The sequence below is a fragment of the Neoarius graeffei genome, chromosome 25 (assembly GCF_027579695.1).
Source record: "Neoarius graeffei isolate fNeoGra1 chromosome 25, fNeoGra1.pri, whole genome shotgun sequence".
Taxonomy (NCBI): Eukaryota; Metazoa; Chordata; class Actinopteri; order Siluriformes; family Ariidae; genus Neoarius; species Neoarius graeffei.
The window spans coordinates 37,188,987-37,213,925 of record NC_083593.1 but is presented as its reverse complement, the minus strand read 5'-3'; the positions used below and the strand labels follow the sequence as shown (position 1 = coordinate 37,213,925).

The following is a 24,939-nucleotide window of genomic DNA, read 5'->3' as shown; positions in this document are numbered from 1 at the left end:
CGCTGTGAGACAACTTATGACTTTTTGTCCCAAGTTAACTATAGTGTGAGACTGAGAGGGTGACTGAGAAGTGAGGTAGGAAACCTAGTTCTGTTCGGTTTTCTTTGAATAAAGATACTGACAAGTTGTCAACAGTTTATTAATGTTTCTGTCATTATTGAAGAAGTTCAGAAGAATTTGTCAAATTGTTCAGGTACAGGTCCGGACCTGTACCTAAACCTCTGTACCGGGACCTGTACCTGATGTTACGTTTAGGTACGCAGCCCTAGCATAAACCCACCAGACCTTTGGTCCAGGTGAGCTAAAAATTAAAATCTCTCACATTTCTTAGTATCAAAAGGCACATCTAGATTACTTAATCAACACGTATACCAACTTTCAAGCCCATACCACTCATAGTTTTCAAGTTCTGCTCCGGAAACAAAGACTACCCCTAAGACTAACCTGAGAGAATAAGTCTGAAATTGTTTCCATGGAAACATGGAAAATTTTAATTTCTTACATTTCTTAGTATGAAAAGGCGCATCTACATCACCTTGTTAACATGTATACCAAGTTTCAAATCCGTATCATGAATAGTTTTGGATATATGCTCCGGAAACGAACATTGCTCTTAGAACCTAAGTCAAAATCTATTTTTTAACGTAAAAATTTGAAAAATACATTTTTTCAAAAATCCAAAATACCAGTTCACATGTTGCTTGATATGTATACAAAGGCCGAATCCCATTTCACCCCTTGGACCAACCCCTTAGCCCTTCCCCTCCATTTTGCGCGTTCACGTGAAGGGGTAGGGGCATCCCAATCCCAGTTAACGCGGAGGGGTAGGGGAAGGCGTAGGGCTTCTGTACCCCTCCAAACGGAGATTTTCCTGGAGCTGACTCCGAACGAAGGGGTTTGAGTGATTTCCCACAATGCCATGCGGATTTCAGCGAGATTTCATGCGGATTTCAGAAAGATGGCGGTTCCCGCGGCGAAAGATTGTCATAAATGTATTTTCTCCATTATTTACGTGTTTTAAGTTGTTATCCAGAGGAAACACGCCGCTTGATTCGCTTTCGAGCTGAGAATGAGCAGCGATTTCTGAAATCCAAGCTGCTGCTAAAAAGCTTTGGGAGTGAGTATTGTTTTCGGTTGCTTTACTGCGTATGTTTTGTTCTGTTATTCTCGCTTTTATTGTTTACATGAGTGTTCTGACACCTCATTCTGTCGGATGTGGTGCACGAAGCGCCAAAGATATCCCATTCAGTGGTGTTAGTTAACAAATCACACCCTGCCAGCAGAGCTCTCTGGCTCTGACTGTAGCGGCTGGTCGCAGCCAATGACGCATTTGGTCGCGTTTTGCTAACGTAAACGCTGACGGAAGTACGCGATGACGTATGCGATCGTTGAAGGGCTATCCCAATACGTAAGGGTTGAATTTCAAGCCCTATCCCTTGTAGCTCAGTTTCAAGGGGAAGGGCCAAGGGGAAGGCGGAGGGGTAGAAATTAGAATTGGGATTGGGCCAAAGTTTTATGAAGATATCTTTTGTAGTTTTAAAAGATATGGCCTGGAAACGAAAACGTAACCAGACGCACGCACTCCGTTTCTGGATAAATAGGAAGTGTATGTAAATAAAAAAAATAATAATAATAATAGGAAGTGCTTTTATTCAAGTGTGGGAGGAGAGTAACTGTTACTTCTGAACCTTTTCGTGCTTTGACATTTTTGCTGAAGCAACAAAAGGACTATCAGACTGACTTGCTTGCTTTTCTAATAAATAAAATGTATGAACTTTCGATGGCATTCGTGAATTCGACTCCACACCCATCACTGAGGTCACCACAACAAAAACAACTGCATCTGTGCGTCATATTAAAGGAGATACGCAGAACCATGGCCTCATGTTTGTTTATAAATGCCTTGAGACTTCAAGAATGGCACAGAAATAGTTTTAAGCGTTAACAATAAATCTAATATAGTCATTTTTACGATTAAAGTGATTCATATAGGTAGCAGTCTGAGTGAATGACGTTGGCGTCTGTAACGTCACAGCAGGAAGTCTATCGGTCTCATCGCCATTTCCGCTATACTAAAACACAGAGCTGACTGCGACTCCGATCCTCCATTTTGAGCTAATTTATTGCCATGCCACGTAGATGTGTTGCTGGCCGGTGCAGCAACACGACAGAAGGTGGATTTATGCTGCATTCATAGCCCAAGAAATGTTCAAACTGCAAAGATCTGGATGCGTTTTGCGAGAAATTCATGGATTGGGCGCCTACGAAGTGGTCTCTCCTCTGCTCTGCACATTTTACCAAGGACTTGTACGAAACCTCTGATCTGTTGAGGAGTGTTGGCTATAAGCCCGTATTGAAAGAGGGTGCAGTACCAACAATTAAAGAAAACTACAAGAAAAGGAAAGTATATTTAATTAATTTTTTTTTAAAAAGGAAAGTAAATTCAGATGCACCAGTTCGCCTGGAGTGTGAGCCGAGGGTTGTTGGTAAAACCCGGGACGGAACGGGCTGCGACATATTATCGCTCGGGCAGTGACCTCCCCGCGGTTATTGATAAAACCGGTGACATTCCTTCCCGTCCCGGGTTTTAGTAATTGTCTGAGCTGAGCAGTAATGGCGGAGTACTCAGTATGGAGAAAACGGAGAATGAGTGGACCAGCCATCTGATTTCTGCGCTGGACATTCCTGCCATCTTGCCCTTACATGGAAGAAGCGAATGAACGAACAACTGAAAGTCAGATTGTTTCAAAACAATCGGCCACAAGATCGGCCTTCAAGAAGCGAGAACACAGATGGGTAAGCGCCGACTCTCATTTGGATACAAAACAACACGTTATTCACCTGCATTTAGATTAATCCACGTAACTTGTATTGTGTGTTTAAGTTACCAGTATAAGATTATTTAATTTGCTTCAGAATGTGATGGTCTCAGTTCATCTCATTATTTAATTAGCCTTTTATGTTTTATCAGTGAAAATGCATGCATGTACATGCATGTTGCATACGTTATAACACCAATCACGTTTTAATGAGAGTCAACCCACAATCAATGAAGTCAAATTAGTCTTAGTTGAGCAAGTCGGTAACGGTATTTCTTACTTTCACCATACATTTTTATTTATATGACTTTGGTCTATAGCTGTCAAAGGCCTCGGCCTTAAAACCGGTTCCCGCTGTGCAGCGCTCGAAACTAACGCTGTCCCGACGTCCCGGGGACCATAAAAAATGTCATCGGGACACAAAATTATCATATCTGGGACAATCCCGGGACAATGGAAAAAAATAGATCTAGAGACGACAATTCCCCCGGGGGAAATCGTGAGAGTGATGCAGTGCGCGTAGCAGTCACAGCTGCCGGAGCTGAGCTGGACTGTATTTTTGTCTCTCTCTGCTCAGCGCGCGGGTGGGGGAGGGGCACACAAAAAGGGCAGCTTTCCGTCAGAGCGCTCCCTCCAAACAACGGGGGTTTACACGAAAACGGAAGGAGATATTCACAAAATTATTTCACATTGAGTGCCACAAGGGTCTCCTGAACACACTGATGTACTTTTTTTGTCTGTAGTGTTAAAATTGAGGACACTAGAGCGAGTTAAAAACGAGTGACTTTTCTGATTTAACAATCAAAGCGCAGCCACGTTTATAATGGGAGTCTATGGGGCTGCGCGCCTGTCCTCTCCTCACTTTCAGGCTTCTCATTCAAAAACTGCAAGTCCTATCGTGTAGGTAGACACATTGTGTGAATCAGGACAAGTGTGGCTACTACTTTTGAGAAAATTATGTGTGTAGAGTGAAAATTGGGGCTGAAAACACAGTTTAAATGAGAAAGTTTGAGCTATTTTTCCAAGCTCTCTACACTCTAACTTAACGAGCTGCACTGGTGTGTAACGCAATAGACACCCATTATAAAGCCGGAATTTCTCCAGGAACCCACATGGTGTTTGAGCTGGGTCTGAGCCAAAAGTATAGAACCTAGCAAAAAGTTGAATGCCAGATCCACAGAGGAGAAGTTTCTCTACGTTTTAAAGTTTGAATCATGTCTCTAGGTGAAAGCATGCCAGAGCAGCGGATGTTTGAAATGTGTGTAGTTTTTCAAATAATTCCATAGAAATGAATGGGAAATTTATCTAGGTCAAAGAAAATGAAATTAAGCACTGTAAATAATGTAAATGATTTCTATGACTAAAGGTTACAATAAAAAAAACTTGCATTACATTGCTTTGTTTGCACTTATATGATATGACACTTTTATCCAAAGTGACTTTACGGTTTTTTACAGTGTTAAAGTCCCTGTAGCAATGTTGGGGTAGGTGCCTTGCTCAAGGGCGTTTCATCTATTGATGGTATGGCTGATGGCTTTCAAAACATCTCTGAATGGGGCAACAGGTATATTACATAAAAATGGATAACGGTAATGGTGAAAATGATAAGTTGGCCTTATAAGTCTCATCTCATCTCATTATCTCTAGCCGCTTTATCCTTCTACAGGGTCGCAGGCAAGCTGGAGCCTATCCCAGCTGACTACGGGCGAAAGGCGGGGTACACCCTGGACAAGTCGCCAGGTCATCACAGGGCTGACACATAGACACAGACAACCATTCACACTCACATTCACACCTACGGTCAATTTAGAGTCACCAGTTAACCTAACCTGCATGTCTTTGGACTGTGGGGGAAACCGGAGCACCCAGAGGAAACCCACGCGGACATGGGGAGAACATGCAAACTCCGCACAGAAAGGCCCTCGCCGGCCCCGGGGCTCGAACCCAGGACCTTCTTGCTGTGAGGCGACAGCGCTAACCACTACACCACCGTGCCACCCGGCCTTATAAGTGCCAACAGATATTCAAGGTATAAGTAGATGAAATGAACATAAAAGGGGTCTTATTTTCAACTAAAGTGTACTGCAGATGTAGTGAGTTGAAACATTTTCTGAATGAGCTAGTTGGCCCCTTTAAATAAACGGGTATCTATTCATACAGTGAGATCGCCAAAGTTTAATAAACTGAAAATGCAATAACTGTAATTTTGAAGTAGATGATGTATAGGACATGTGTCACTTGTGTTTTGTGACTTATTGTAAAAATGATATAAAGGGTTCAAAATCACATAGTTACAAATATAATAGTAACTTCATATGATAATATTAACCACTGGTTATTTCAGAGAGGAAAAAAATGGGGACACTATTTCTTCCATTCGGGACAATACAACACAGAATTCGGGACCACTGGGGGACACAAAGAAAAAAAGTTAATTTCGAGCCCTGCCGCTGTGACATCATGCACTCAGGGCTGGCTGACTCAGCGGGGCAGCTCCAGTGCCAACTTTGTGGTCAATTTTAACTCTCAAAAATATATATTTTTTTATTCCCATTTATGCAGCATACAAGAGTCAAGGATGGAGATACTATCCACTCAGAAATGTATTTAAAAATGAAAGGTTCTGCGTATGTCCTTTAAAGAACTAGAGACTTGTGCAGGTCTGAGCTCAGCCTTTGTCTGATTGGGAGATAGACGCTACGGTACGTCATGAGCCTGGGTACATAATTATGTTATGTTAGAGGCTGTAGGTTATAGAAACGCAGTTGTATAACCTAGGCTTTATAGAGAGCGTGCACGTGACGTCACGAGGTCACGTGATATTTGTTTATCTGCCATCTTGGACGGCATGGCCGCGCATAGAACTTAGACGAACCCGTTCTAATTATCAAGTGTGTGGGAGTAGATCTTTCGAGAATGGTTATATCTTGTTCAGCATTTGGTTGTACCAATAGACAGGGCCAAAAGGAGGGCCTGTCATTTTATAGATTCCCCGCAGACGAGGAGAGACGCGCAAAATGGGTGTCCGCTGTGCAAAGAGAAAACTGGAACCCCAGTTCTACCAGCCGAATTTGTAGTGAACACTTCATATCATATCTTCTAATTCAATACTCCTAGTACATCTGTTAAGTTGATTTTCGGATTGAATGATAACTGCATAGTCGGTGATTTGTGATTTTTTTTTCCAGACAAAAACATACATATTTACAACCCTGTCATTATCTGGAACTGAGTTTAGATTTCGAACATTCTTACGATAAAACGTCCTGCATAGTCTCTTTATGATAAACGTCTTAATGCCACTTACCCGTGAGGTTATCAAGTAGACATTCTTCTTCGGAACCTTCCAGAGGTATAGTTGGGATACCCGTCCCGCAACAAAATATTTATAAGCTTCCAGGCTCTTGTAAGCTTTGAGGGCTTTGCCAGTGTAACATGATTAACAAGAAAATTGTAAATGTCGTGGTAGGCCAGATCGGGCAAATCGCCGGCACCGCAGCTCCGAATTTCCCTGAGCAAGGATTGCGGCAAGTTGTACGGATCTGCAATCCCCAACCTGGAACACTTTTCCACGTAACGCTGCCTCACGTCACCTTCAAGATGCTGAACAAACTTAGACAAGTAATCGCGCGATGTAGATGGGGTATTTTCCGAATTTTCTTGGGGATTACTGCCTGGATCCATTACGCTCGCGCAAGGTAAACAATCCTGAAGCCGTCCAATATGGCAGAGTAAACACGGACGGGTCACGTGACTGCACATCCTCTATACAGTGCAAGATATCAGCAACTTAGTACGGTAAATTCTTCCATTAGTTTGATCTGTGGGGAAAAAAGTCTCAGGAACTGGCACAAAGGCACATAAATAAAAAAAAAAAAAAATAGCCCGCTCAGAAATACGTCGACGCTCGGATTTGAACTGATGTTTCAAAATCTCTTCCTTTCCTGGCCAGCGCTCTAGACCACTCGGCTACAGAGGATTACACTGTGAACTGAGGTTATGTAATGTGGTGCTTACATAGCACGGGCGATTGCTCTAAGACAACGAAGGAGGCTCAGCCTCCTCTAAAAATGACAAACATCGTGTAGGATGAATTGCGCTACGCTTATGTTATAGCCGACCTTATAACATTGCTATTTCAGATCCAGAATCATAGAAATACATGTGCTCAACCCAACTACAGTGCGAAATCATTCCGTTATAACTTTCCCCAGTTCGCCTAATGTGTGCATGAGTTTTTCCCCCTCGTGACAGCGCGATGCAGCCCAGCCTCAGTGGATTGGGAGCTATGTGCTTGTCAATCTCAAAATGCAAGACAATTATTGGACAAATACTGCGAAAACGCCCGCCCACGGAGTCTCACGGACTCCCAGCCTCAATGGACTTCAACGGCATTTGGGAGCTATGCGCTTTTCAATCTCAAAATGCAAGACGGTTATTGGACAAATACTGCGAAAACGCCCGCCCACGGACTCTGAGCCTCACATGGGAGGGACATGGCAGTTTCCGCGAGGAGACTGGTGATTGGTGAAAGCGGCCGGATATTTTCTTTGACTGAAAGCTCGTTTCAACTATAGACAGGCAGCACAGTGTTGCCAGATTGGGCGGTTTTAAGTGCATTTTGGCGGGTTTTGAACATATTTTGGGCTGGATAACGTCAGCAGTATCTGGCAACATCAGTTCAGTCCCATGCGGATTCGCAAGTGCTGTGGTGTAGTGTAAGAGATCAGCTTACATTTCGATTTCATTCATTACATACGGTTTCTACCAGCTTTTTTAGTTTGTATATATTTTCATTGTAAATAAAGTGTAAATATAGTGTTGTCAAGTTTGCTATCTTAGTTCCAGAAATTTCGTTTATTTGAGTGACTGAACTTGAACTTGAGGGGGCTAGTCAGCTAGCAAGAAAGCTGCGCACGGATGCCAAGCATTGCTGATTTAATTTTGGCGAAGCCATTTGCCAGTCTTCCTTTCGAGGAAAAAATTAAAATTAAAGAGCAGGGTAGACCAACGCCTCAAATTGACTTGGTGAAAAAGGTAGGGAATAATACTCGTTCCTTTCAGCTCTCCTGGTACGAGAAAGTGAATTGGCTAACAGCAAGTGACCCACATCAACAACAGTAAATAGGCTACTTTAGTAATATGTCATGGATGGACCAAAAATATAGAATCTATTTAAAATGTTTATGCTGAGTATATTATATTGGAATATATGTTTTTCTGGATATGAATTAAACACCGCTACAATTTGGAAAACATTTTTAAACAAAAACACAGCTGAGGTCAATTTTTAAACAACATGCCACAATTAAAATGTTAAAATATACCCCCCCACCAATCATGTATATTGGACAGTAGGCTAATGGGCCAAAAGAACCTGTTATTTCACAGTTTGTGACCCTGCCAACAATCAGCCAGATCAGAGGCAAGAGTATGGGCAAAATTGATGTGTTTTTTCTTTTAAAATCTGGAAATATCGTAACCGACCAGCCTCCCCTGTTTGAAAGACTACCAGCCGCCACTGTTACATAGTCAGTACGCAGTGGTGCCACACCATGACTGTGGAATCGCTATCTGAGGCTGGCACGCCAATTACATTCTTAAACATGCTTGAACTTGATTAAACATACATACGAGTACAGACAGGTGCCTCTATAGGCTTCAGCCAAAAAGTCTTTGTGGCATGAATTTTCCGCTGATTATATCACAGACGCTTGAATGAAAAACCTTATCTATATGACAGAACTTAGTGATGACTAAGAACTTCCAACCTAGGTATCAATTCATCATTTTTTGCATGCAGAATGAAACCCACTCACAGTGTGTGACCCCAGCTAATGTCTGGTAGAAGGTGGGTGTGTCGCTGTCGTCAGTCAGAGTCACACACACTGCATTGGATAGGAGCCAGCGGGAGAAGGTAAAAGCGTCCTTGTTCTGAAGTAGCCAGCTCTTAAACTTCTCATAATTGACCTTTTCGGACTGACACAGATCAGATCAAAATGACAAAACAATTAATCAGTGCAACTTGCTGTAATATAAAGACCAACTGCAAGAGAAATTGATTTTCTGAAACTGAAGATGGTAGCTGACCTCTGTAAAACACTTCCTCAGAGAAGGATGAACTTCTCCATCCACAGCTTGTAGCATGGCTTCAATGTCCTCAAGTGTAGCATAGTTGCCCGATTCGCTGGCAAATAAACTAAAAATATCTGCAAAAGATAAAAAAAAAAGATACATTTTCATCTCTATCTGTGTTCCTGCTGAGAATGCTTATCACTTCAAACGTCGGAGAATCTACTGACAGCTTCCACACGAGCTGTCCGAGAGCGCTCACTCACATCTCGCCTTTTCTTCATCACGTCCTCTTGTGAGCAGCACCAGGCCAACAATAAGGTTGTTAAAATGCAGACCTTTTGATGTTCCACCAAATGAACTATAGATCACCTACAAGAAAAGGGAAAAAAAAAAGTTCATTAAAAGGTAGCTCTAGCCAAGTAATCCCAAAGAAAATAATCATAATAAGCATCAAACTCTTTGAATACATCTGTTCAGATCACGAGGATTACAGGGATGTGATTTGGGGCTGGTGAAATTATCTGAAAATTTTAGCCGGGGGTCTGGGGGCCGCAGGTCTCCAGATGGTCCAGGGCAGCGCCCTGGTGGGGGGACAAGGGGGGCAAAGCCCCCCGAAGCTCCTGGGTTCTAGGGTTTTCTGACTTAAAAATTGTACTAAAATGGCAAGCAAACACACAAGAAAAAAACTTGTCATGATTAACAAATTCAAGCCAATTTAATGGTCAACATGCAACTCTGAGCCCCTATAGTACATTCAATGATTCTTAACTGACAAAAAGACAAAACATGAAACCTAAAAATGTCATTCTAAATTAAATCATCTGCATTAGAATAAATAGAAAATTGTATAAGGAAAAACAAAATTTATACTGTAGAAGTTGAACATACCTAAATGTGCCTTTTCAAACAAACATGATGCAACATAAGAATTCATCCACAAGTCTTCAGGAACTCTCAAAGAAAAAAGATGATAGCATCCATGTCCAGTTCCAGCATATCAGTCACTTTTTTTCTGCAGTTTCTACTCTAGCAATGTCAACTTCATATACATAACTCTATAGTGTTCACTCACCAAAGGATAATCATAACTCCACAGTGTTCATTCACTTAAGGATATTCAGAACCCCAGTGTTCACTCACTTAAGGATATTCACAACTACTGTGTTCACTCACTTAAGAATATTCACAACTTATTGCAGTGTTCACTCACTTAAGGATAATCATAACTCCAGTGTTCAGAACGAAATCGCTGAACAAATGTCTCACAGTCTTATGTCCAACATCTGTAGCAACCTCTTTCCCCAACCATTCCCAGCGGAACTTGGTTTTTCACTATTCTGTCGATTTCTTTAACTCGATTTGCATCTTTACGCTCGATCACGGAGGCTGCCATCTTTTAACTCTTTGTTTGAAGTGAGCTTGCGTACAGCTATCTAACAAGCGCGTTCATTGGTTGTTACAGAGCGATGGGCCAATCACGTACCTCGTTTGAAACTCTGTAACTCTGTAACAGATTGGGCGGTTGCCAGATTAGGCGGTTTTTGAACATATTTTGGGCTGGAAAACGTCAGCAGTATCTGGCAACACTGCTCGTTTCATCTCAATGATGGAAAAAAAATTTTTTTCAAGTTTTGAGATGAAAAAAGCGGAATTCCGCGAATTCGCAGAAAAATCACATCCCTGGTATTAGTTCAACAGCAATTTAATGGGTATTTTCTAACAAACAACTTCAAAAACATTCCACATTCAAATACAATTCATAGGTTTTCCTACTTACACCCTTCGTCAACTAAAATGTCGACATATACAAGTCCATGTTAATTCTAACCTAACTACAACTTCCATCCATCCATCCATCCATCCATTATCTGTAGCCGTTTATCCTGTTCTACAGGGTCGCAGGCAAGCTGGAGCCTATCCCATTTACAACTTGAAAATGTGAATTCATTGGAAGCTGCAGTATTTAGTGAGGACGCTGGCAACAGAAAAGCTTAAGTGACCTGTCAGTCGAGCTAAAATTAGATCAGCATTAATCAGGTTTGAAATTAGCACTCTCAGCAAAACATCATCCAAATGCATTTCCTGAACAAAAGTCAAGGAGAATCATTTCGCTCATATATTAGTTTGAAAGCCCCACCACCTATCCAACCTCTTAATTCATTTAAAACTTTGTCGTCCCCTGATGAAACTGGAAGGCTTACATGCCGATTTGTCTCCTATTTAGCAGTTATCACATAGATCATTCACACACACTATCATTAAAGGGCATATTCTGGACCAATTTCGTTTTTTTTTTTTTATATGAAAGTATGTCCCTTTACACACTCATCCAGAAGGGTAGCTTTGCACAAGGCCATCTGTCTACAGTAGAAAAAAATAAAATAACGAAACGCGTCTGGAAAAATCCCAAGAGAGTCTGGAGCCAGATTCGTAACGTTATCTGCGGAAGCGCCAGCAGGCTGCGCGAGCTTTGCACGGTTTCAGTGTGCAGCCTGTGTAGACCAAGCGCTCCCATTTCTCTCTCATTGTCTGGTCTTTTGGGAAACGATGAGTACTAATCCCATCATGATTGGTGTTGCTACACCCTCCTACGATACATCTGTTAGCCATTTTAATAATTACGCGATAACGTTGAAGACATTTGCAGAAAACCACCAGGTCGTTTTCTCATAAACAAACCAGCGCTGACGTAGGATTCAGAAGGAGGCGTCCCGCATGCGACGTCACGAAAATCAATGTTTGCCGGGAAATCCAAATGCCAAGTTTTTTCAGAGGCGGACCAATTCGCCTCAAATGCCTTGATTTCAACTGAACTTTTCTGGTATTGCGCAAGGTAAAAAATAAAAAATTGTAGAGAATGCAGAATGTTACAGATATTTGACCAAAGTTTAATATAAAATAGGAGAATTACATTGATCTTGCTCCTGAATTTACCCGTGATATGCACTTTAAAGCAAACTGGGGACATACCAAATACTTAGAAATTCATGTAAATATTTCAAAGAGTCTACGTTTCACTCAAGTTATTTCTGACAGTCTAATTTGTAATAGAGGAAAAACTGCATTAAATTAGAAAAGAAATGCAAAACAGGAGCGTTTTCTTCACTAGTGGTCTCAGATTTTGGAGCCCACTGTGGAACGTATCTGAGTAAAATGTAAACATGGATCCTATACAGGAAAAGGAAGTGGTCATGTCATCAGCAGCCTCAGCTTCATAAGAAGTGAGACTGACAATCATTTGCAGGAACACAGGCCCAAATAATATAAATAGTGAAACTGGTGGTCAGAAAGAACGGGGACAGGCATTTCCAGTGCAAAACAGCACTTTGTACGAAAAGACAATAAAGCTGCTTCATAACCAAGATTTCATTTTTGCTATCGAACTGTTAAAATACAGAGAGAAAAATCAACACTCCGAGCAAAAATCAGGAATAAAAAGTCTGTTAATTACAAGAAAACGAAGAATGGCTAAAAATAACTTTTAAACTGATGGAGTGCCTCAATTATTTAACAGTATAACTTAAGTATATAACTATTATTACACTGTATTAAATATATAACTTTAAATATATATAACATAGAGACCATAACATTTCTAAATAATAGAACAGGCCAACAGTTGTCTTTAACCAACTTTAGAGGTATGTTTAGGATCATTGCCCTCCTAGCAGAACTAACTGTGACCAAAAAAAAAAAAGTTTTAACTTTCTAGCTGATGTTTTGAGGTGTTCAGTATTTCTAGATAATCCTCCTTCCTCATGATTCTATCTATTTTATGAAATGCATCAGTCCCCTTTCCAGTAAAAGGCCCCCACACCATGATGCTCCCACCCCCATGCTTCACAGTTGGAATAGTGTTCTTCACACTTTTTCCTCCATACATAGCCCTGATTACTTTGGTCAAATAGTTCAATTGTTGTTTTATCTGACAAGAGAATACTTCTCCAAGATGATGCTAGGTTTTTGTCTTGATGGCTAGGCCAGCCTTAAAAAAAAAATCCGTTTCCTGTCCACCGGGTGAGCAAAAAAATTTTCAGTAGGGAGGGAGGGATTTTTTATATGTATGAATATGAGTGATTCCACGCTTATGGGTACTGAAATGGGGACATGAACTTATTCACCTAAAACCATTTCTTTTTTTACCATCAGGTCACAAAACATGTAATCTTTAATGAATGATATGTTAAAAGATAACTTTAATTTTCTGAGATGTAATAAAAACATATTTATCTGCCAAAGTCAAGCCTATGAGTTCCAAAATGATGTCTGTTACATTACTTCTGTTACGATTGTCCATCTCGCATCTGTCACAAATTAATTACAATCTAGCTATATACCATGTTAATCTTATTGAAAGAATGTGTATGTTTATTCTACTACACGTTTATTAATTATATTTGCTAAAACATCACCTTCCTATGTTTCAAAAAGTAATTCTACATTGTTAAAATTGAGAATATATATGTCCACAACACTTCTGTTACGTTCTGACTTTAGCATATAAATATGTTTTTATTACATCTCAGAAAGTTAAAGTTATCTTTTAACATATCATTCATTAAAGATTACATGTTTTGTGACCTGATGGTAAAAAAAGAAATGGTTTTAGGTGAATTTTTAAAAATAAGTTCATGTCCCCATTTCAGTACCCATAAGCATGGAATCACTCATATATATATATATATATATATATATATATATATATATATATATATATATATATAAAAATAGCAATGCTGTGTTTGCTTTTTCTTTCAGTACTTTTTTATTACAAAAGCAGACACATTTAATAAAATATGACCGTTTAATCAACTGAAACTTGTACAAAAACGGTCCTCAGCATTTCACTGCCTCTTTGATTACGTCCTGGCGGCCGTCTAAATACCACAAGCAGTTTGTAATGTTCATTACTACATTTGTTCCTTCAGTTTGGCCAGTATGTCTAGATAGACAAGGTCCTTCTCTCTGGATGTCTTTTATAATTTCGTTGTGTAATTCGTTCTTTTTATTTGCTACAGACACAGTTTTTAATTCTGTCCAGCCAACCTGCATTAGTTCCGTAAACACATTTTTTTGTTCAGTTCCGTTCTCATTTTGAATAGATCTATTAGGTTCTCCTACAGATCTGTCAGGGTCATTAACAAAGTAGGTAATGAATTTCGCATAACAAAACTCAAAAGCTGTTTGTAACGTCTCGGATGGATCAAGATCAAACGAATTTTCCAGTAACGATTTGTGATGGTCCGACACACGGACTTTTTGTAGTTCTAAATCGACCGTTAGGCCTAGTTCGGATGAAATTACACTATTAAAATGATCACTGAATGATCTGTTTTTCTGAATCTTTACTATTTTGTTGTTCGCTAGAATACCATTTTGCAATTTCACACTTAAGCAAATGTTTGAAAACTCCGGATTAGAGCCCTGCACTCCCGCGGGAGTCCCGTGGGAGTCGCGGGACCCGCCACAAAGCAGTGCGGCGCGGGACAAATTTTGAAAGCTCATTGCTGGCGCGGCCGGGACCGGAAGTGCACATATGCGCGCGCGGGCAGGAGCGGGAGTGCACATATGCGGCGCGGGTGGGAGCGGTGATAAGCTGCAGTCCCGCTAACTAAAAACGTGCTTGAAATAAAATTTATAAATTATTAATTTATGTCTATCATATATAATTTGTGCTGAATATTTTATTTGGCATTAATAAAAACATTTTAAGATGCCTAAATTTGCAGAGAAAGTCAGATTGCCGGACTGAGTGAGAAATAGCATCTTAAACTTGCCATTGATCACTCTAATGACTCGCAGTTCACACCCAGCTAGCAAGAGAACCATGAGTGAATTGATTTACTTGTTGCGTTAGTCTACAACTTTAACCAGAGAGACAGGTTACACAGTGACGGTAGGCTTGACTCAATGCTATCCCAGAAATCCTTCCTGTAATATGCAAATTTGGCTGTCCAATCAGAGGCGGCCAAATTTGCATATTACAGGAAGGATTTCTGGGATAGCATTGAGTCAAGCCTACCGTCACTGTGTAACATGTCTCTCTGATTAAAGTTGTAGACTAACGCAAGCAGGAAATCAATTCATTTCTTTTACTAGCTTTGCTTTGCAATAAAAAAAAAAAACATTGGTACAAAGCAAACCCATTCACTTTTTTATGCTGATCAGAGAATTACAATGGTTTCTCATGTGATAAAAATGTGTGATTTGCGATTAAATATTTTAATCATTTGACAGCACTAATTATTAGAGATACTACATGCTGAATTCAGAAATAAGGTAAACAATAACAAATGTGAGCTGTAGATATTTACAGTATGCTCAAATCCACTCAAAGTAGGGGGCGGGGCACCATCACGCTGTGTCAAGACAAGAACTTTCCTGAGAAATAACTCCAACGTCTGCATCATGTGGGATTTGCGGGCAGGAGTGGGACAAAATATGGCAGGCGCGGGCGGGAGCGGGACTGAAAATCATAATTTTTTTGTGGGCGCGGGCGGGACTGAAAATCATAATTCTTTGCGGGCGCGGGCAGGAGTGGGACTGCACAATGCGGGCGCGGGCGGGAGCGGGACTGAAAAATCCAACCCGCACAGACCTCTACTCCGGATCTCCTTCCTTCATGGTGGCTGCCATTTTTTTTGTGCCGCACGCCACATGCGCAGAGCTGATTCGATTCTATATTCTGCGCGGAATGCGTAAATGTCAAGTTCGATTTTAGATTTACGAACCCGAAAAAAATGTCGAAAAAACGGCGTTAAAAAAAAAAAATTTCAACCGCACAAACGGCACTCACCCGGCCGGTGGACCGGAAACAGAACATTTTTTAATAATGGCACTAGCTGCAAAGTCTTTTTTTATGCCAGACTTAGAGTAAAGACCTTGTCCTTGCATGACAGCCTTTCAGGCCATGGTGATGTAGAACACGCTCTTAACACTAAATATACAACTTTTCGATCTGCAGGGCTCGACATTAAGGACTGCCCGATTGCCCGGGGCAAGTGAAACATACATTTGGGCAAGTGGGACATGTCCCCAACATGCCCAACCGGGCAAGTTAGAATGAGCATATATTACGAACTAGCACCACAAAAATTTGGCTTTTTGATCTTTTATTTCAGTTCCTAAAAGCGTCCCTCACTACATGTCCACCATTATGTCTTGGCTGTTTTCTTAATCTCTGTTTCATTTACTGCTTTGCAAGTTATTTTATATACCCCCACTGTTGTAGTACGGTACGTGTACTGTTTACAGACCCCTTGTGCATGACGTCACTTATCACGTGATAATTACAGCTGGGGTCAGACAGACACCTTCTTTCATGAAAGCAAGGCTTAATCTGTCTTCAATATGGTTAATTTTTGCACTGTTTTAACTTGTTCAAACACAGAAACAGATAAAAGGCATTACTGTCTCCCCACTATCAAGAAAAATGTTTACAAATAGAAGCAAATGCTTCAAGAACAACGAGAAAATGAGTGGTTATATAGTGTTTTTTTGCTACATCATCCACCTCTAGGTTAATTAAAAAAATAATAATAAAATACAACCCGCGCTGAGTCATGACAGACTGGCTGCACTGATTCAATTACAGGTTGCCAGGTCTGTATAAAAAACACCCACAACCTACACACTAAACAATAACTTTAAACTCAAACATTATCCTGTCTGTCATGACGCAGTGTGGTTTTTTTTTAAACCTAGAGGTGGATGATAAAAACAAACAAACAAAAAACCTACAAATATTCTCAAACACCGTATTGTTCAAAAGTCTTGGCACCCTATTGTTTTCAAGCAAACTTTGTTATAGATTTCTACTTTATGATTTCTACATTATCAAGTAATGAACCTACAGTCTCAGAGAGAGTTCTACACAAACACACTGAACTTTATAACAGCTGCATGCATGTGAAATGGAAATAAATCGACTAAAACTATTTTGGATAAAACTGTTATCGTCCATTACAAGTAAAAAGTAACTAATAACCAAACTTCAACTCAATGTGTGATCTTCATTTTATGTTGCAATTCACAACTATTCCATGGTTTTCCAGTTCATTTGATGGTGTCTTAAGGCCAATTTATGCTGACAACCCAGTCCTCACAGACGGCGTCGCAGATAGCGTCTGCGTAGCCCCCCCACCTTCGCAGACGCTCTGCGCGCACCTCCCAAAAATTGTGACCACCGCAGAAGCCTCGCAGACAGCGTCGCAGACAAGAGGGCTCTGATTGGTCCACTCTACATCCACTGTACACGCACTTCCGCTTCCCTACTTTCCCGGTTTGGTTTGTTTTCACGACCGCCATTTTTAAAAACACGAGCGAAGATGGAGCAGCATGAAGAGCGGTTGATCGAGGAAGTACGTACATCTATACGACTCCAGTTCTAGTCATAAGTAACCGGAGGATAAACACTCCACTAACCACACCCACCAACTACTCCTAGCGATTTCACGACTTCGCGCCCCCTTGCGTTGTGGCGGTGAATAACATCGTGCACGCCTATTACTCCCCGCTCAACGATAAATTACAACTGTCTGCGAAAAGCTATCTGCGAAAGCCTTGTCGCAAGAGCATGCAGAGGCCCTTAGGGTTCAGTCGAACCTTTCATACCAAAATCCATTCATCCATGGGAACTAATTTGTGTCTCTTTCCTAAATGGTGTGGTGTCTGTGTGATCCCAAGGTTTCTGCATAAAACTGTTTGTACAGATGATCACGATGCCTTCAACTGTTTAGAAATTGTTCAGAAGAAAGAAACCAAATTTGTAGAAGTCCACAATTTATTTTCTGAAGTCTTGGCTGAGTTTGCTTGAATTTCCCCATGATATTGAGGTAGGGTATTAGGCAGAAAAAGAAATTTACCAGTCAAAAATAATATTTTATATAATCCTGATAAGCGCCGCAGGTGCGAAGACGAGCGCCGCAGGCGCGAAGTCCCTCTAGGGGGGTCTGGGGGCATGCCCCCCCAGAAAATTTTTGAAATTTAGACTTCATTTCCTGCATTCTAGGACATTTTCAGGGTGAAATGGCGTGTAATTTTTGATCAGAAATATTGCATATTTTTACTTTGTATTTTTTTCAGTTTCACTCCTGAATGTATCAGATGTATGTATGGTGTTTGATTTGGTAACAAAAGTGAAAAGAAAATAAACAACAATGAATTGTATATAATCTTTTGATCTAGTTACAGTATTTAATAAAAAAAAAATAACCCAACAGTATTCTATTTTACCATACCCCAATGAACCCCCCTTGTTAATCAATGTATCACACATACCTTTTCTGTCTTTTTGTGGAAAAACGAATCAGTTTTTGTCACATTCAATTTGGGGCGTTTGTTGGGATTCATCTTGATCCAGAAGAGTGAGTCAGCAAAAAAAAATGCGGTTCTCCCGCCAAGAAAGAGGAAACTACAACGCAGGGTGTTTGGCAATTTTCGACCAATCAGAATTCGCGATTTATTCAGTCCGCATGTTACAAGATTCAGTGCGGGCCAAAATGGCGGAAACGATGAAATATTCTGATTTTTCATTTCAAGTTTTCAGTATTTTTCGTATTAAACTGTGTTTCTTACGATTTGTAAATGATGGCGGAACCACACACGGACTGGCCATCGGGAGTAGCGGGAGTTTTCCCAGTGGGCCGGTGGTTCAGCGTGGGCCAGCGGAGAAAAAAAAAAAAAAAAACAGTTGCGCGCTGGCCTTTAATATGATAAGCAATGTTAACAGTTTCTTTAACAAACTGTTAACATTGCTTATCATATTAAAGGCCAGCGCGCAACTGTAATAAGCAATGTTAACAGTTTGTTAAAGAAACTGTTAACATTGCTTATCATATTAAAGGCCAGCGCGCAACTGTTTTTTTTTTTTTTTTCTCCGCCGGCCCACGCTGAACCACCAGCCCACCGGGAAAACTCCCGCTACTCCCGATGGCCAGTCCGTGTGTGGGCGGAACATAACTGGATTTATCGGATGACATGTGGGAGTATTCATGTGCGAAAATTTTCAGCATTATCGTCCGTTTCAGTATCCGTCTGTGTGTATACTTGCCCGTTGAAATCGGCAATCGCCCGTCAAATTTACGGGTGGACGGGTCTCTGCCTAATACCTTATATTGAGGGCAAAAAGGCCCTGACTTTAAAATTGCAGCTAATGCGAACAAAGCAGGTGCCCTAACTGACTTGCTAAAAGAAACGTACAGTAATGGGCAATTCCATGTAAATGTCAACCTCACCATGCAAAAATAAAGCAACATGTAATACATCAAAACCACTCCCAGAGATCTCACCTAGGCCTGTATTTTACAGATGTGAATAAGTTGAACCAATTTGTAACCAACCTAATATGTCACTGTCAGTCTTTCTTTCTTATAATGTAAACCCCAAGCTAAAATCAACTTTGATCATGTACAATTCTATATTATTGCCACAAGCCACAGAAATGTATGCTAAAATCCACAAAACAGCAAAACAATAGCCATCCTAAATATTATTTAAGAACTTTGATAGTTTTAGCTGATATTTAGAGAGTTTTTCAAAGGGTTATGGTGGTTAAATTGCTGATTTTCTAAACATATGCCATGTCTATTTCAGACGCGTCACATCCATAACGGAATTTCGTCACATCCATAACGCTGACTTTTCCTTCCGAAACTCTGCATGAAATACAAAATATTTTAAACAAAGATTTTTTAATATTCACCTTGGACCCCTCTATCAAATGGATATCTCCATTTCGACATTAGGTTTACAATTTCACAGAGTTTGATAAAAATGTACAGTCACCCAAGAAAAGTGATACTTTTTCTGTCACATCAATAACGCATCTTTTATTGGCATTTTCTGGCATGCCCTAGATGTACTATGGGAATTGTTCTTGTTCTATCACTTCTCCAGTATGGTACAGCCTTAAAATATGCAACACCTGTTTAAATACTGGGAGACAATAAAACATGCACTGGGTCATTTGTTGCCATTTTGAGTTCAAGTGTCATGTCCATAACGCTGGAATTGCTCTAATGTGAAATGTGCAGATTTGTGAAAAACTGATATTGAAAATCTTAGGTGTATGTAAACATAAGGCTTCAACAGTACACTGCACAATATACTGCGCAAAGTGCAAATATACTTTGCTCAGTAAAAAAAAAAAAAAGTGTTTGGTCATGTACTAATTTCACTCCTTTACAATCAACCTCAAATACCATTTCCAGGCCACGAGACCTCATGTCACATGGTCGTACCCAAATCTGTTCAGTTCATCAGGTTCACATGCATTTCCCATGACTTCACCTCCACGGTCTATAAATCAAATTCTGTTAATCAAGCTTGCAGTGAAAACCACATTCTATTATGTGAAGGAAATGAAAGAGATTAATCACAGAGTTTCACAATTAACTGGGTTAATTACAAAAGCTGGATCGGTTGTTTAGAATAACACAGCATCCGCTGACTGCATCCAAACAGACAAATTTCCCTTCATATGAGATTAATAGAAAAATCTCATCAAATCTCTTCAGTGTTTTAGATATAAAACGTATCCTGAAAGCAAAGCTGGTTTTAAAGCTATATAACTGTTAACGTGCGAACCAGATCACAATGATGGTCACAGTTTATTTTTATTAATAAAGAAACAAATCGTAATTATTCGGTATATATAATTAGCAAAATATTTGCACTACCATCTCATTACTTTGAAATCAGTATTCTATATTATAAGACTATCTCGCTTCAGATTAGTGCTGTCAAAAATGTCGCGTTATTATCGCGTTAACTTGACTCAATTTTAACGGCGATAATTTTTTTATCGCGAGATTAACGCTCTGTGACATGATGTAGGTTTTTCATAAGCTTTTGAAACTGCCAGGAACTTGGAACAGAACAGAGACTTTGCTTAGAAAAACGATAGCAGCTAGACTGTAATGTCACGCCCCGCCCAGCCAGAGTCCTCTGCCCTCCCCCCAAAGAACCAGCGCGGGCAGCTCGCGCTGCCGCGCCTCAGGATGAAGAGCCACGGTGCTCGGCTTAGGTTTTGTTTTCCCATCGGCGGCTCCAGCCCGACTTTGCAGTGGCTGTGACAAGACGTGTTATACGGAGCCGTAGTAACTCGTCCCCTCACTTTTAATTACCCGAGCGCACACCTTAACGCAAAGCGTGCGCACGGGTTATAACTCGTGCGCGCGCATTAATATCTCGTGCACACGCCTTATAAGTCGTTCCCACGCTTTGTTATTTTTTTATTCACCATGTCCCCTCTACGGCTCCGTAGTGTTATGCTCTGCAATAAAAAAAAAAATTGGTACAAAGCAAGCCCATTCACTTTATGCTGATAAAAGAATTACAATGGTTTTTCATGTGACAAAAATGTACGATTAAATTGCAATTAATCGCGAGTTAACTATGACAGTCGCGACATTAATCGCGATTAAATATTTTAATCGCTTGACAGCACTACTTCAGATATAACGTTTTAAATGCTGAATATAAATACAATTAGACTCATGCACAAGAATCAGTTCGAACATTTTGGTAGGAAGCACCGATAATAAGAAATTAAACAAAAGTGGTGTGTTGTTTTCGGAAAATAATCAACAATGGGGTGCTGCTCGACACCAAAATGCCACCAAAGTTCATTATTTTCCACTAACAGTATGTCCTGAAAGAATATGGAGATGTGACCATCGCACACATGTGCTTGTTGAACTTCCCATTCCAGATTTAATCCCCTTGTGCTGTTTTAATAACCTCCATTCTTCTCGGAAGGCTTTCCACTAGACTTTGGAGTGTGGCTCTGAGGATTTGTGCTCGTTCAGCGACAAGAGCATTAGTGAGGTCAGGCACTGGTATCAGGTGATCAGACCTGGGGTGCACTCAGCAGTCCAGTTCATCCCAAAGGTGTTCAGTGAGGTTGAGGTCAGGGCTCTGTACTCAAGTCACTCAAGTTCTTCCACACCAGCGTTGGCAAACCATGTCTTCATGGAGCTCACTTTGTGCACAGGGGCACTGTCATGCTGGAACATGCCTGGACCCCTTACTTCCAGTGAAGGGATGTTGTAATGCTTCAGCATCCAAAGACATTCTGGACAATTGTGTGCTTCCAACTTTGTGGCAACAGTTTAGGGAAGAACCACATATGGGTGTGATGGTCAGGTGCGCGCATACTTTGGACCATATAAATTTGTCATGCAATACATTTTTTTTTTTATTAACACATGGAGACACAATACTTTTTTCTGCTTAGTTAGGGTTAATGTTGTGCAACATCTACAAAGGAAGTTGGTTCCACTAGCAGCTACAAACAGTCGTTCCCTCACAAGTGTCAGTTTTCCCCCTCTTTCTTCAAGTTAATAATAAACTCTTGAATATATTCGAGTGCGTGTTATAGAAAATAGTGTAGAATGTCTCATCTCATCATCTCTAGCCGCTTTATCCTTCTACAGGGTCGCAGGCAAGCTGGAGCCTATGCCAGCTGACTACGGGCGAAAGGCGGGGTACACCCTGGACAAGTCGCCAGGTCATCACAGGGTCGACACATAGACACAGACAACCATTCACACTCACATTCACACCTACGGTCAATTTAGAGCCACCAGTTAACCTAACCTGCATGTCTTTGGACTGTGGGGGAAACCAGAGCACCCGGAGGAAACCCACGCGGACACGGGGAGAACATGCAAACTCCGCACAGAAAGGCCCTCATTGGCCACGGCGCTCGAACCCGGACCTTCTTGCTGTGAGGCGACAGCGCTAACCACTACACCACCGTGCTACCCCTAGTGTAGAATGTGTTACAGAATATAGTGTAGAATGTATTACAGAATATAGTGTGTAGAATGTGTATGGAGTGGAGTGTGCTGTGGAATGTGTTCCAGAATATAGTGTGTAGAATGTATGGAGTGCAGTGTGTTACAGAATATAGTGTAGAATGTGTTATAGAATACAGTGTAGAATGTGTATTAGAGCAGTGGCCTTGACCGCCATGCAATGGAGTAGTAAAGGCCAATTTATGCTGACAACCTAGTCCTCGCAGATGGCGTCGCAGATGGCGTCTGCAAAGCCCCCCCCCCTTCGCAGACGCTCTGCGCGCACCTCCCAAAAATTGTGACCACCGCAGACAGCCTCGCAGACAGCGTCGCAGACAAGAGGGCTCTGATTGGTCCACTCTATATCCGCTGTACACGCACGCACTTCCGCTTCCCTACTTTCCCGGTTTGGTTTGTTTTCACGACCGCCGTTTTTAAAAAACACGAGTGAAGATGGAGCAGCACGAAGAGCCGTTGAACGAGGAAGTGAGGAAGCACGTACATCTATATGACTCCAGTTCTAGTCATTAAGTAACCGGAGGATAAACACTCCACTAACCACACCCAGCAACTACTCCTAGCGATTTCGCAACTTCGCGCCCCCTTGCGTTGTGGCGGTGAATAACATCGCGCACGCCTATTACTCCCCGCTCAACGATAAACTACAACTGTCTGCGAAAAGCTATCTGCGAAAGCCTTGTCGCAAGAGCATGCAGAGGCCTTTAGGCATCTCCTTCCCTCCACTAGCCTGGGAAGTGTGGTGCCTTAAGCAAGCCCTAGCAACCCCTCGCTTCCTTTGGTCAGGGTTACGACCGAAGATTGGACTCGGCAGACTGCGCTGAGGAGACCACCACCTGGTGGTTCAACGGACAGGAAGGCAGACCCAGCAAAGTGTTTGTGGAATGCGATCAGGGCACGGTACAACACTGTTGGCCATCCACTGCATCCCGAACCTAGCTCCAGCCATCTTGATTCTGTCTTGCCCCTGCACCCAGTTAGGTCGGGACAAGGAAGTGAGGCTGACAGCTGCGCAACTCTTCCTCACTCTAATCCAAGTCACATGCAAGTCATGACTTCAAATTCAAATCCTGTAGTGATGGGAAAGTGGTGAAGCAGCAGGTGCGGAAACACTGGAAGCTGTAGCTACGAACTTGCACGCAGGCAGCCAAGGGCATAGGGTCATTCTCTGCTGGAAAGCAGCAGCAGCGGAGTTCAGCAGCCCCCTGGGTGTCTCAGCAGCCCTGTTTAGGATTTGCTCTGCTCACCTCCATGGTGGAAGGGGCTAGAAAAGGTGCCCCAAACACAGGGCTTTGAACCGGAATTTTTTTCCTATTGGTTCGTTCCGAACAGAAACGGAATTTTAACGTTTCCGGTTTTGGGTTCCACCATTAAATAGACGTTCCCGAACCGGTTAGAACAAAAAAATTTCGTTCCCGGAACGGTTAATTACGTTCCCTGTCAGCTGTTTAACAAATGGCTATAAAATTATGTCTCTGTCTCATCCAGCTTAAGCCAAATGTAGGCTAATTCTATTACAACCTTCATTAAATAAGACAAGAAATAATTCAAAACAATTATTATTTCAAATGTTGGCGATTTGGATTCTCAGTATGTCTTCCCATCTACACAAACAGAAAAAGTGCCAAAAATGAAAGATAATTCATTTAGTGTGTTACCAAAGGCTAGTCAGGCCCTATAGAGGGCTACCGCATGACGTCACCGCGCCGCGAGATTTTGTTAGGCGCCATATTGGAAGACCAAGTACACATCTATGCAAGTACATACATACATAAAACAAACTACACCTGAAATGTAGCCAGGGCCGGTTCTGCCCTAATCTGGACCCGGGTGCAACATCGCGCAACCCCCCCCCCCCCCCCAAAAAAAAAACACCAGTCTAAATCAGGACAACCATCACATAACTATAACTATAAACATTTTATATCAACTATTTTAACTAAATGGGCTATAATAAATAAGCCTGCAGGCAGCCACGGCGGGCTGCCTCAGAAAAGTAACCATTCAATGACACAACTGAAGGCCTGCAGCCACAGCGGGCTGCCTTAAAAAGTAACCATTTGTCCTACCTTAAAACTCGTTTTGCATTTTCTGCCTCCTTTTTTGTATTTTCGACCCTCCGTTTATTTTCTTTCCTTTTCTGAAAACCCGATTTGTGTCCAGACATTTTGTTCTGCTACCAACGAACTAACTCGTCAGGTCTCGTCTCTCGAGCCCGTGATGATTCC

The 24,939-nt window shown here is 41.4% G+C and overlaps 1 protein-coding gene across 1 annotated transcript in view; it reads right to left on the bottom strand.

Annotated features, from left to right (window-relative positions):
- Positions 1–24,939, bottom strand: part of LOC132873633 (ubiquitin carboxyl-terminal hydrolase 32-like) — an 89,374-nt gene that overhangs the window by 57,560 nt on the left and 6,875 nt on the right. The window contains exons 3-5 of the mRNA XM_060909380.1: positions 9,158–9,263; positions 8,910–9,028; positions 8,639–8,798 (exon numbers count right to left, since the gene is read on the bottom strand). Coding sequence (XP_060765363.1) covers positions 8,639–8,798; positions 8,910–9,028; positions 9,158–9,263 — 385 coding nt within the window. The remainder of the gene's footprint in view (positions 1–8,638; positions 8,799–8,909; positions 9,029–9,157; positions 9,264–24,939) is intronic.